Source organism: Leptonychotes weddellii, chromosome 14, assembly GCF_054177405.1.
Source record: "Leptonychotes weddellii isolate Sample4059 chromosome 14, ASM5417740v2, whole genome shotgun sequence".
NCBI classification, from domain to species: domain Eukaryota; kingdom Metazoa; phylum Chordata; class Mammalia; order Carnivora; family Phocidae; genus Leptonychotes; species Leptonychotes weddellii.
The window spans coordinates 77,157,029-77,171,720 of NC_138382.1; the positions used below are offsets into that span (position 1 = coordinate 77,157,029).

Consider the following 14,692-nt stretch of genomic DNA (forward strand, 5'->3'; position numbering starts at 1 on the left):
ACACACCTTCCACACACACACACACACACACACCTTCCTTCTGTTTTTTGTTGTTGTTGGTTTTGTTTTGTTTTTACTACTTAGCAGTGTACCTTTTGTATTCCAAAAATGTTCAAGTCTGCTTCTTTCCACGGCACACTTTGTAATCAGGTCTTCTTAGGTATAATATTTTGGTGTTAAGTCAAGATACCCAACAACCAGGGGCGCCTGGGTGGCTCAGTTGGTTAAGCGACTGCTTTCGGCTCAGGTCATGATCCCGGAGTCCTGGGATCGAGTCCCACGTCAGGCTCCCTGCTCAGCAGGGAGTCTGCTTCTCCCTCTGACCCTCCTCCCTCTCATGCTCTCTGTCTCTCATTCTCTCTCTCGCAAATAAATAAAATCTTAAAAAAAAAAAAAAAAAAGATACCCAACATCCAGCCCTTCCTCAGAAATCAGAAAGCATGATCCAAGGCTACAACATAACGTCAATCTGGTATTTCAGGGCTGGGAGGGGGGTGGTATTGATTACCTCAGGCCCACAAAGCAGTCAGTGGATCAGGGGCACAAAGTTCAGTGGGTACGTTTTCAGGGCAGAAAACGAGTGAGGCTGGACCCCTCCAGGACTCTTCCTCCCTTGAATGGATGTTCTCTCCACAAAAGACCTGACTCTCTTCCTCTGGGTACTTCTGTCTTCATCTTTCTGAACTTCCCCTGCAAGTCCAAATCTGAGAATCCCTGGATTATGGAGCTGTTTCCCGAACGTGCACTTGGTTGTGTTGGATTGCCCACAAACAGTGCTGGCACAGTTTTTTCCAGAGGAGACCGTCACAGACAACGAGTGTACTTCTTATATCTTTAAAATACACGTGGCTCGCTAATAATTCAGGTTGGGGCCAACTATTATTCTCCCCTGAGTTTAGGTTTACATTTGAACCTTTCATAGCCATCACCTGAATGCATTTATTAAAGAAAGCTTGAGAGCGGGAGAGAGGCAGAGGCACCCGGGCACACGACTTTGGGCCTGGCCAATTATTGCCTGACCTCACGACCGCAGGTACCCACTTTTCTGAGCCTATCGGGTCCAAGCAAATGAGCACGGGAGAACCTCCAGGAGCTGCTGACAGGAAGGCCCGGAGAACATGAATCTGTAGGTCTAGAACAGAAGGTGGGGGAAAGACAGCCGAGGGGTAAGAGGCCGCCAAGGCGCAGTGACATGTTCTCCCGTGGATGACAACACCCGGCTCTGAAAACACTTTCTGGAGGTCTACAGGTTCCCCTGCCAGAGGAAAACAGTCACAGCGCCATGACAGGCTCCCAGCCTATGAGGACGGCGGAAGGGAAGATGGGAGAAGGGGCTACGAGGGTTTTCATCCACCCCCCAGTGTTTCCGGGATCCAGCTGCCCAGTCGAGCGAGCACCAGCCTAGGCCCTGAAAGCGCCCGTAAGAAGGATCGGCCAGCCCCAGGGCCTGGGGAAACCAGCTGGAGAGGAAGCTCTTGGTAAAAGGGGATTGACCAACTGAGGGCCAGAAGTCCTCTTACAAGTGAGATAAAATATGCAGTCTTCCTGAAACCAATAGAAACCACTCTTTCAATGGTGATGTTGTTTGAAGGTATTAAATGACAGGAAAACCCAAACCAGCATTAGCTGGGCCCGCTCAAAATCGCCACCAGGTTCATCAGGAGTGGGGTCCTGCCTCCCTACCACTGAAGGGTGTACACAGCCCATAGATGTTCCCACGAGCAACCCCAGAACTGCTGAGTGCTGCGAAGTCCGCCCCGGGTGCAGGGAAGGAGGGAGAGGGACAGCTCTGCAGGTAGGAACAATGGTGGGCTGGTGGGGACGGTCACAGGCAGCTCTCGTGTGGGTGGCCTGCACTTGGTCCCCAGACCAGGTCCCACGCCACCTGTCTGGAAATTTCAGTGCAGGTGCAGAACGCAATGATTCTGCCAGCTCTATACTTTAGAGAAAATGTCTCATCACTTTCTTTGATGCTTTACATAAACCACTGGGCTGGGCAAGGCAAAGCACCAGCAGACGAGGCCCTCGGGCGCAGGCGTACGGCGGAGTCATGCGCCAGCCTCACAGTGTCGGTTCCAAGCAGCAGGGCAGCCCTCCAGGCTCCTGTGCGCGGCAGGATTCCTGTCCCACCCTCCTGGGCACACGCACAGGACTCTTCCGTGCCTCCAAAAACACTTTCCATATCACTGTGCTATGTCTGAGCAGAAGAAATTCTTGCAAGTAGACCACTGTGAAAAACCACATGCCTTCAGCAGCCCATTATTAAGCGCCTGTTACCTCAGCTGCCGGAGCTTGTATGGAAAACATGACAAAACATTCATTTCTGTGACCCAGGTGAGTTCTTTCTGCTTCCATTACATTTGCTCCCGGCCAGGTTGAGACGCTCTTCTCTGTCTCTGCTTCACTTGTCCTTCCTGGGCGAGGTCTGGGCCCGCTGGAGGCCCTCCCCACTGCTCTGGCCCGCGGTTGTCGAGCTGGCGGGCCAGGGCTGGAGCGGGGGCCTCGCTCGGGGTGGTGGGCGTGCAAGATGGTGGCCGCACAGCCCCGGCTGCCCAAAAAGGTTTCTTCCCTGGGTTTATTTGGGAGGGGGTGCTGTGTGATGAATCAAAAATGTTATTTTTTTCAAAGACAAATCATCTTTAAAGATACAAAATGTTGAGTGTGTAAAAATAAAAACTGAATAAAAAAGGTCTTCAAGGGCGCCTGGGTGGCTCAGATGGTTAAGCGTCTGCCTTCGGCTCAGGTCATGATCCCAGGGTCCTGGGATCGAGTCCCACATCGGGCTCCCGGCTCAGCGGGGAGCCTGCTTCTCCCTCTGACCCTCTCCCCTCTCATGCTGTTTCTCGCTCGCTCGCTCTCTAAAAAATAAATAAAATCTTTAAAAAAAAAAAAAAAGGTCTTCAAGCAGCTGGCTGTAAGGGCTGTGCACACATCTCTGACAGAAAGGAAAATGAAACACAGACCTCTATCTTACAGAAAAACCATGAGCAACAGATCGTTCCATGCCTTAGTCTGGCAATGCAATGAAAATTGTCATGTGCTGACGGCATGAAGGGTTTTAGTGTTTGCCTGCCACTGGCTATTCTGGGACTCATTTAGGGATCACAAGGGTTAATGGCTCTTCGTCAGCTTACAAGGCCCATCCACTGTAGAAGGCGACAGAAAGTTAATTAGGTGAGATCAGGCGAAACCCTGTTCAGGTTTCTGACTCACTTGATTTTGTGAGAAGCCAGCGAGTTGACATATTCCGCCTCCGAAGGAGCCAAAATGAGCAGGCTGCTCCCATGGCAGCCAATCCGGGCGGTTCTCCCGATCCGGTGGATGTATTCAGCAGGTGAAGGTGGCGCATTGTACTACAAAGGGTAACAAAAATGAAGCACCCACAGATCAAGGGACTGCCATTAATTGGAAGTGCAATACCCCTCACCTGCCTCCAGGTATCCCAAGAATTAAACCCTGGTGCTATGGTTACCCTCACGCAATCCCAAGGAGAAGTCACTCAACCCTGAAGTTGGAAATAACGAAGCTCTGACACACAAACATGAACAGCGGCCAAGTTTCCGATGAGTGAGCTGCCTTCCCGTCCCAGTACCTCCTTTGTAATTTTACTTCTCCACAGGTCTCTTCATTTTCCTATCCGCATCTTTTCACCGTGGTGACCGTGCAAGGTTAAGCTGGAGGCAGGCAGGGGCACCCTTCTGTAGGATGGCCGCGTGACCATGGCCTGCTTCCGTGGCAGACACAGCAATGAGGCGGAGGACACAGAGGACTGGACGGGGTCAGGAGGAAGGGGCCGGCTGCTCTGATCAGACTTCACTCTAGCTGCCAGGCCGCCAAGAGCTGGTCCCCAGCACCTCACTGCACTCCCACTCAATCCCAATGGCACAGAGCTGTGGGGCAGCTGAGAGGCCAGTTCCCCTCCCACAGGGACTTGCTTCTGCTCCTAAGGACAGCATTCCTGACTCGAGGGAAAAGGCAGACTCTAACTCAGCAGAATGCATTATTGCATATTCTCTATGGCAATAACTTCATCACCATGAAAAGGAATTGACCATCTAACCATTCTTCCTTTTTGTTCTCTGCTGCTACACGACTCAAAGATCAGAGGCCCAAAAGGAATAGAATGTATAGGGGAGGGGCAGGCACACGAATCTAATCAATCTGATGATACAGAAAAGCTCTGAACAACCAATTTTATGTGTCTGCCCCCGCCCCCCCATATTAAGATTATCCTGCCTTTTTATCTTTACTTTGCTCCGTGGCCATCAGGAAAGAAGACTCAATGCCTCTAGTCGAAAAGTGGCCTTCTGCAGTGAGCAGATCAAATTTCCTAGCCAGTGACAGGCATGCAATTCCACTAAAATGTGAATAAACCATGACTCACATAAATGGGGCACATGTCCCCTGGCCCTCACACATAAGGGCTTAAAACTACCATTCTGCAGACTAACGAAAAGAAAAAACAAAACTGAAACCAGCAGACTCTAGTGTTAACACCTGTACCCTCTGGCAAAGCGTCTAAGGCTAGAGGTATGTGTAAGATGCTGTCAGGGACTTAATTGCCCCCTGCAGGTCAATGTACATGGACACGGCTCTCAGGACAGCTGAGCCATCTCCTTCTGGACACAATGAGACCTCCCAAGGGCCCTGGTAATTCCTCTTATTTTCAGATTGCTGAAACTTTGTGTGTGACATGCATTTGTCTGGGAGCAGGGGAGCCTGCCCCTCCCTCCCACAACTGCTCAGCCTGGCTGTTTCCCTGCAGCAGCTAGGTGGGCTGGGTTAGGGAAAGATACCAGGAGAATAGTGCAGGTAAGGCTGGTTGCTGCCTAGTTACCAGGGCAACACCCAAGAGGCTAATAATAATTATTCCACTTAAAGCCAAGGCATCTACTCACAGTCATATATTCCTGCATGGAGCTCACACCTTAACAACTAAAAAATTACCTGAACAATCCACGTGACTTGAGGGAGATCTAAGCCCCGAGCTGCAACATCCTTCAAAACAGAAAAGAATATGGCTTAAGACTGAGTTTCTGAACCTTTTTTGGGTCATGGATCCACCTGATAATCTAATGCAAAGTATGAGGGCTCACCACCCCCCAGTGTGCACAGGCAGGTACACGTGCACACACGTACACATGTGCACGCACGCACGCATACACGCACGCATGCACACGCACACGCACGCGCCGGCATACAACTTCAGGGACCCACTGAAGTCCATCTGTGCTTGAAAATTCTACCTTGGGGGTAAGTCCTGCAGAATGTGTTGGTGAGGCTGTCACCACCCACTCTACTAGAACATAAACTGTTAGCCCAAGAACTGAAGTCATTATCAGTTGCATCACGTAACAACTATGAAAATTTCTAGTATGTATTATTACTTTTACATTTTCTCTGAAGAACCACTCTATGATCAATGCATTCATGGGCTATTACCCCCACCCCTTCCCTATCAGCAATGCCTAACAGCGATATGGCTTTGAGACGTGCGTCTGGAAGATCACCCCAAAGTATTCCCTTGTGGAGGTGAGGTGCAAAGTCTTTACGGAGGACTTATCAACCTCAGGTAGCTGTAAAGATCAAGTAATGTCCCACCTCTTCAGACAGTTAAATTACACCACCAGCCAGAGACTTAATCAACCACACATAAAAACTGCAAAAGCAAAGGAGATACATTTCTTTGCAGCTGGTTGTCACCCAAAAAGCAAAGGCTCTCTGCTCTCTAGTGTCTGTCTGACCATTCTGGCAGGGACTCGAGAATGGGTACCTTTCGGTTGTCGGGGATAAACTGACGCTGGGCATTCATGTTCAAGCACGACAGTCATAATGAGAATATCCCTAGTCAACATTTCCTGAGCACTTACTATACACCAGACACTGTACCACTTCACCCGATGGTTGCATCTCAAGTGATCTTCCAAATAACTCCACAGAACAACGATTACTCCCATTTGATGGATGGGAAACCAAGGTTCGGACAGATTAGGTAACCTGTCCAGAGACACACAGCTAGAGACAGCCCTCAAATCCAGGTCCCTCTTACTTTTCCAAGGCCATATTATGCTGTTCCACCATCGAAAAAGAGGCTGCACCCCTCATAAGATGCTGGTGGGAATGCAAAATAGTATAAAACCCTAAGTAGGAAATTTGGTGGTATGCAGCAAAATTACATATGCACTTGCCCTCTGACCCAGATGCAATCTCACTCCTAGAAATCCATCCCAAAGACACACTGGCAAAAAATACAACATGCTGCATGCACAAAGCTACTCATTTCAGCAAAATCTGTAATTGCAGGTGTAGAAAAAGCCCCAGTGTCTGGCAGGAGACAGGTGGACTAAAAGACGGCTGTACTGACCTCCTTCAGCAGAGCGTCCTACAGCTGAGACAGGAGGGAAGTGCCAGTGCAGACATGGAGAATCTCTACGATCTGTTCTGGGTGTGCAGAGTAGGCTTTTGTGTGAGAAATGAGGGAAATACAAATATATCTGCTCGTATTTCAAAAAGAAATAATGGACGAGAAAAGCCAAAAGCTCGCAAAAAGTGACCTGCAGGGGAAGGGATCGGGGGTGGCAGACAAGGGTGGAAGCTGGACTTCCTTGAAGAGACTCTGATAATCTTGACTGTGAAACAACGTAAATGTTTTGACATAACTAGAAAGACAAGGAGCTGTCACGCCACAGGAAGTATGGAGTGTCACCTGTGGTGTATTCTTGCCCAAAACAAAAGCAGATCTAACCAGGTGCGCAGCCCCAGCTCCTAGTTTACAGGAAGTGCAGGGGAGGGAGGAGCACACTGGCCCAACCAAAGAAGTCAAATCCTGAATGTGGAGTATTCTAAAGCAGGGACAGTCTGGTTTCTTCCAGAAAAAAATTCAAGGAAAAAAAAAGAGGGTACCAAAAATGAGACATGAAATGGGTAGATGGATAAATGGAGAGAGAGGAATGGAGAGATTGCCAGGGAGCCTACGCCTGGAAGGAGGCTCACCAGAACTATCACCTGTGGTTATCTTCGGGGAGAGGGATTAAGGTGATTTTTATGTTTCTCTTTGTGTTTTCCTCTGTTGTTTGCTTTTTCTCTCAATGAATGCTTAGTATTTCCTCCCAAATTTTTATCTAGAAAAAATTAAACAGAAAAGCTGGAAGAATATTACAATGAGCACTCGTGTATCCTTCATCTAGATTCATCAACCACTAATCTTTGCACATCTGCTTTTTTTCTCTCTCTACACGTTTTCTGAGCCATCCGAAAGTAAGTTGCAAATACCATGTTTTATTCCTAACTACTTTCACATGTCTCTCCTAAGTAAAAGGACATTCTTCCTCACAAACACAATACCAGCATCATACCTAAGAAATTTAATATTAAATAACTTTTTTTAAAAGATTTTATTTATTTGACAGAGAGAGCGCACGCATGCGTGCGTGCGTGCAGGGGGAGCTGCAGGCAGAAGGAGATGGAGAAGCAGGCTCCCCGCTGAGCAGGGAGCCCAATGCGGGGCTTGATCCCAGGACCCCGGGATCATGACCTGAGCTGAAGGCAGACGCTTCACCGACTGAGCCACCCAGGCGCCCCAAATAACATTATTTTCTAATAATCACCTCATATTCAAATCTCTCCAACTGCACCTAAGATTGACTTTTATAGATGTTTTTATTGCCCAACTCAGGAATGACTCACAGATCATGCATTTTTTTTTTTTTAAGATTTTATTTATTTATCTGAGAGAGAGAGAATGAGAGAGAGAGAGCACATGAGATGGGGGAGGATCAGAGGGCGAAGCAGACTCCCTGCCGAGCAGGGAGCCCGATGCGGGACTCGATCCTGGGACTCCAGGATCATGACCTGAGCCAAAGGCAGTCACTTAACCAACTGAGCCACCCAGGCGCCCATCATGCATTCTGTTTTTATTATATCCCTCTAGACTTCCATAATCTAGAATGATATCCCTGCCCTTAATATTTATTTAGTTTTTTGACAACTCAATTGTGAAGGAGTCCAGGCATCTTGAAGGACGTCCCAGAATCTTGTGTTTGTCTAACTGTGTCCTCGTGGTAAGATTCCGGGGGAGCTTTCCGGGGGGTGTGCTTCCCAGTACCTGACGCCAGGAGAGCCCGAGGGCAGCCTGGCCCGCACTGTGGGGAGCTGTGCACGATCCCCCGAGGAAGTGGCATCCAGGTGAAGGGACCCTTCTCCTTCGTAACTAATCAGTAAACTGGGGAGTGAAACTTTGAGACTGTTTCCCAAAACCTTTTGCCCAGAGGCCTTAGCGTCGCCTGACGCTGCCCGTCTGCACCAACGGTTGCCCTGGTGGCAGCAAGTGGACGGCTTCCGAAGTCTGTCATTCCCTTCTTCCATTTAATAGTTGGCGTTTTTCCGTAAAGCACAGCTCGCCTTTCTCTCCCCTTACTTTGCATGCAGAGAGCTTTCCGGGAGAACAATAACCCTGCGCAAAGTCTCTGCAGGAAGCACGCTGAGACGCCCGCGCCCCGTGTTGCCCAGAGTCAGGGGTGGGAGCCGAGGAGGACACTGGCCCGCCAGCATCTAACCCACTGGGAGGGGCCACTGAGGGCAGGCTGGGATTTGTCTGCCTTCGCTCCGACTACACCTGAGCTGGCGGGTTTCCTCTGAACGGTGGCTAGGCTGCATTTAGTAAGTGTTAAGTGGGAGTTTAATGTACTAAGTGTGTCAACCACCCACGAAGTGTTTTCAGACAGCTCCCATTGCCCGGAAAACTGAAGGTTGATGTTCCAGAGCTGATGCCTTTGAGAACACAATTTAGAGAGTTCTCTGTCTTAAAGGGGAGCAGGCACTGCTTTCTACACTAACCACAGTTGATGTCTTTAGAAAAACTGACGGGTTCTTAAATCTGCTAAGCTCTTGTTAAGAAGTGATTTATTTTATTTAAGCGCTCTGCAGTGGGAGATGCATGTAGACAATGGGCTGTCTGAGCTTTACAGACAGGCTTTGTAAAAAATTTAATGCTCATCGGTTTAGTAAATTCAACCAAGAAACACAAATGAAACTCTAAAATAGCATATGACGTTCGTGGAACTCACTGAGCACACTTTCAGCCACAGTAAGGAAGAATGCCAGCAGCCTTCATGGGACCGTTCGCGGTTCTATTTTCTGCTTGGGTGATCTGGGTCCGGGGGACTGGCCGAGACACCATCTTCCCACCTCCCACCACTTCTTGTCTTGGGGTGGGGGACCCTCACTGACAGCCACCCCTGCTCAGGCTTCACCCGGCCATTTCTGCAAGTCCTCCTTCCTATTCTCAGCCTAGGCTACCACAGACAATGAGACAAAGGGATAACCTTCAGGGTCTAGGAACAGAGAGAACTGGACTCCACTATCCCTCTACAGCCATACCATCCGGGCAAGTCAACGCACCTCCCTGACCCTCAGTTTACCCACCTATACAATGGCTATAAGATTCACCCTATTTATCTCATGAGGTTGCTGTGAAGACCAAACAAGACTAGGCATGTGGAAGTGCACTGAGAATTACAAATCCAAGGATTTCCTTCCATGACGAAGTAGGAATCAGCACAGTGGCGATTAGGCAGTGGTGTGATTCTCCTCACACCCACCACCCAACCGGGGCAGAGGACTGCAGAGAAGCCGGGGTCTGCTCCATCCTCCAGAACACCACCAGCCAGCAGCACGGGATCGACAGGAAACTGACCTGCCCAAGTCTCAGCAAAGGCTTCGGTTCTCTGCCCTCTTAGAACTTAGACCCAGCCCAACTGTATTCCTTTGAGCTAATTAGGGCAAAAGAATTGCTAAAGTCAGTTCTGAAAGACACTCAACGGTGAGGCCTTGAAGGCCCAGGGCTTGACAATTGGCTGCCTCCATGAGACCAAGGAGTACAGATGGAAGGCAGCTTGCTCAGGTGCCAGCCTGTCAGTTGGATTAAAATGACTCATTTATTTACCCAAGAACCTCACAAAGTGCTTTTACTAACAGGGAGAGGGGGCCTGCCGGCTCTCTGAGCAAGGGACGCAGCAAATTCGCCTCTGCCGCCTCCCCGGCCTGCCAAAAGTCATTATTGCCGTGTGTGGAAAGCCATCAGCAGGGTACAGGCCCCCGTTGTCCGGGTGACAGATTGGGCTGCGTAATCAGAGGAGGAAGGAGAGAGTGCAGAAGCTGTCAGAGGCGAGAGATCTTGGCTGGAGCCGCCAAAAAACTGGCAACATGAGTTAGCGTAACTGAGTAAACAGCCGACCATCTCCAAATGATCTTGCCATTAACACGAATGAAATAAAGTGGAAAAGAGAAACTTTACCTCAAAAGCACGCCCCAGAGAAAACCAGCAAAGTCTACATTTATTGTCAGTGGTGAACTGACGTTCCCGTGACTCTCACGGTCTCACCTCCTGGCCTCCTTTGTCTCCCAGCCTCCTGGCACAGTGGAAATTCCCCAGGAGGAGGGAAATTAAGAACTGCACAGACATAACAGTGTGCTTCAAGACAAAAAAACAACTGAGAAGGTGGAGAAAAGCAGCAGCACAGGTGATTCAGGTGTCTCTTCGGAAAGAAAGCCCATGCTGGAAGGCCAACCGAGATGCAGTCCAACGGAGAACCGGCCAGCAGACCAAGGGGAGTGGGAGTGCCCCTGCGTGCCGGGAGAAAGGTTACCGCGCTCCGTTTATCCGGGGACGAGCAGGGAGCGCCACGTGTACAAGAGAAAGCCCAGTGTCGGCCTTACGACCGCAGACGGCTCAAGAATATCATTTTTCAGTCACTCCGTGGTACTTCCCTCTACCAACTCATCCACGTAACAGTGGTGTTGAAACCCAACTTTCCCGTCCTTTGGCTGAGGGTGAGTTCTTCACCAGAAGCAGGAGGAAGTATTTTGTAGGTAACCCAATATCTCCTGATTCCCTTGATTTCTTTATTCCATTTAGGAAAGTGGGTTTTGAACTTTCAAACGGCTCCTTCCTGCTAATCCCTACTCCCTTCTTGACTTGGCTGCTTCTTCGATCTACTTCTCCGGAGCACACAAACTTACATTTCGAATGTTTAGTAAGGACCGCTCTTTCCAAACTGGTCTCTCCTGCCCGGCCTGGCCTCTCACTTTGGCCTACGCTTCACACCGGCATGGCCTCACACAGTTACTGAGAACCCACAGTACACACAGTCAGGTACCAGGTCCTGAACGGCTGCATAAAATTAGAAAGGTCCCAGGGCGCCTGGGTGGCTCAGTTGGTTAAGCGACTGCCTTCGGCTCAGGTCATGATCCTGGAGTCCCGGGATCGAGTCCCACATCAGGCTCCCTGCTCAGCAGGGAGTCTGCTTCTCCCTCTGACCCTCCTCCCTCTCATGCTCTCTGTCTCTCTCGCAAATAAATAAAATCTTAAAAAAAAAAAAATTAGAAAGGTCCTTGCTTTAAGATGTTCATAATTAAGATGAAAGAAACACACACACACACACACACACACACACACACATCCTTAACTGCTCCTAATAGCAGAAATGTCGGCAGGGAGGAAAATGGATCGGGGGAGGGATTTTCCCAGTAACTAGCAGCACTGGGAGTTTCTGACTGGTTCCGCCACAGTTCCCAACTTCTCACACAGACGTTCAGTCTCCTGAGCTCATTAAAAGATCTTGGGATGAGAAATCAAAATGGCAAAAGATATGGTATAAAGAGGAGGGAAAATCCCCCTGCCACAATTAACAACAGGATTCCTCTTTACCGAAAGAAGCCGGTTCTCCATCTGCCTTGTCCTGACGTGGCCCCCGTTCCTCATTAACACTACGGAGGCTCCTGGAGAGCATGCAGAGGGCCTGGCAAGCAACAGGCTGCTTAAAAGGACACAGAGTGACAGCATCTCCCCAACCTAGCCATGATCTACTGCAGCGGGTCTCCTGTGCCTACAGCTCTTGGGCACCAGAAGCTTCAGGCTGAAGCAAATGAAAATGGCAGAGCCAGCAGGAATTCGGAGAGGGTGAATGAAGAGCTCCTCATCACCAGGGACCATGTGCTCGAAGCCAGGCTTAGAGATGGCCGGAAGTGAGTCCCTCCACCCCCTGGCCCTTCCCTAGTAATCTTCACCACACAATGAAGAAGAGGTGAGGCTGGGCTGGCAGGCCAGCATACTGGAAGGTTCCTCAACAAGCAAACACACACCAAGAACCTATAGTGAAATCAGAGAGTGAGAGTCATCTTTCTGTGCGGCACTCGGGACTGGCAGGGGGCAGAGGGGTGGGGGTGCTGTTCTCTGCCAAGTCAGGGGCGCTCTTTGTCTGGATGACCTCACTTTGTCTGTAGGTATCAGCCAGACGAAACAAGTTAAGTCGTCATGGGCTTCTGACCCCATTGAGAATTATCTTTAAAAAAGAATGACCTTTACTTCCATGTAAACCTACTAAAAAGACCAAAACCAAAACCAACCAAAACACTGAACTTCAAATCCCTGGAGTCCTCTTTGAGACCCAGAGCTGACCCATGTCTATAAAAAACACCAGGAGACTTAAAAATATTCCACCAGGGACAAACCCAACATCTTAAAGGTCAAAGATAAAACATTCTGTTCCTGTCTTAAACTCCCACACAAAGGTTCCTACTGTTCCTGTTTCGATATGGACAACCTGTAACATTCACCCCTCAGGTACATCATGTGTATGAAAAAGACGATTTATTCCCACTAGCAAGCATAACTTTAGCCTCTCTCAGTCTTCAGAAAAAGGCAGGCAGATAGTGGTGGTTTTCAGCGCTGCGTTTCTTGAGCCCCAACTATCCACCCGTTCGGTCCACAAATACTGAGTGTGTATGCACACCTGCTCCGTGCCAGACACTGACAGGGGACTGCAGACAAGACACAGTCCATCTCTAGGGGCTCATGATCTTGGGGGGAGGACACCTAAAACCAGGTGTGATGAGTGCCATAAAGAAGTGCGGGGTGCAGTGGGAGTGCCTAATGGGAAAAAACTGGGGTTCCCGGAGTTAACTTTCCGGAAAAACTGAAATTGAAGCGGAGGCCTAAGGAGGGGCTAGTCCAAGTCAGGGCGGGCTTCCCAGGCAGAGGGAATGCATGTACGAGGCCCCCAAGGCCAGAAAAAGGAGGGATGCTTCATTCAGGGAGCAGGAGGAGGAGCCTGTCTGGCTGAGGGCAGGGAACAAGGGGGGAAAGTGGAGACCAAGGAGACAGGAAGGGGTCAGGATCCAGCAAGTATTATTGGACACGATCAGGATTGTTGACAAATTTCTTTGTCAAACAGATCATCTGGACTCATCTTCACCGTAGACCCGGCCTTTACAGGTGGTTGAGCGCAAACACAAGCGTCTGATTTGCAGATGGGCTTCACAAAGGGTAGGGCCCCTGGTCAGACTTGGTCTTCCTCAGTAGGCAGGCGTTCCAGGAGTGACCATTCCCAGATCTGCACAACTGAGTCACAGAGCCACGGTTTGCCACACTCGTGTGAGAACTGGCACCCTGTGATAAATGGGTGACTGGACAGCCACCTCGTGCAGAAGAAACAAAGCCGTACTCACTCATAAACCCTGCATCTGGGAAGAGGACAATGCCTGTTACCTTGAAAACTGAATGCAGACCAGGGGTTCCTTAAAATGTAACTGCATGGGCGCCTGGGTGGCTCAGTCGGTTAAGCGTCTGCCTTTGGCTCCGGTCATGATCCCAGAGTCCTGGGATCGAGTCCCGCATCGGGCTCCCCCTGCTTTGCAGGGAGCCTGCTTCCCCCCTCTGCCTCTGCTATCACTCCCCCTGCTTGTGCTCTATCTCTCTGTCAAATAAACAAACAAAATCTTAAAAAAAAAAAAAAGTAACTGCATGAAAAAGTGAGGCCTAGACAACAGCCAACAGTCTGTTCTGCCCGGCACTCGCCCACTGGATGACCCGGTTTCAGTGCAACTTCAGGACTGTGTGGACAGGGATTTCTCAGATACCCAGGTGGGGGTTAAGTTATACCATCCAAGATGGCACCAGGGGGGAAGATACTTTAATCTTGGGAGCTGGCGACAACCATGGTGAAGTGAATCCCCAGAGAAGCGGGCACCGAAGGTGTGAGTTTTCAATCTCAAAAGAGCACGCGAGAGGCCATCCAAGAGGCCAGCTCTGCGCTGCAGGCGGCGGCCACGCGAGCCCGCCAGGACTGAGGCTGAGTGACCTGGCCCCAAAAACTGCAGGGCAAATAATACAAATAATAGTTTTAGACAGCAGCAAAGAAAATCTGTCCAAGCACATCTATTTTCCTTTTAAAAAAGGCGAGCAGAGGCAAGGAGAGTGGTTCTGTTGCGAAGAGACTTTCTCAGCTCTAATTACTCCCGATAGCTGTAATTTACACGTTTTTGGTGGATAGAAATCGCCCAGATTCACACATTTTCAGACCAACAGCTGCCACTATTAGTGAGCAAATCGGCATGACTTCTGCATGGTGGCACAGTCAGGTGACACACCAGAAGTGCAAGGCGACCCGCCACACCCAGAAGCCCCTGCCAGCCCGGATCCCTGTGGGGCTGGCCGCGAGGCAACCTGGCAAGAGGAAAGGCAGGGGGTCCTGGCCTCCCCGTGGAGTGCAGAGGGGTACATACCGTACAGAGAAGGACGCCTGTCTTGGAATGTGAGAATTCTTGAAACACTGCTGTTCTTTCCTACAAAAACAAGGAAAAACACTGCCTTACGACTCCGAGGTCAGTCCCAGCAAGTAGGCTTAGATTCTCA

General features: G+C 49.8%; 1 protein-coding gene across 1 annotated transcript in view; it reads right to left on the reverse strand.

Annotated features, from left to right (window-relative positions):
• The window catches only part of DDX31 (DEAD-box helicase 31), a 69,929-nt gene that overhangs the window by 31,197 nt on the left and 24,040 nt on the right, over window positions 1–14,692 (reverse strand). Inside the window, 3 exon segments of the mRNA XM_081803837.1 lie at window positions 3,214–3,353; window positions 4,948–4,998; window positions 14,563–14,622. Of these exon segments, the coding sequence (XP_081659963.1) occupies window positions 3,214–3,353; window positions 4,948–4,998; window positions 14,563–14,622 (251 nt within the window).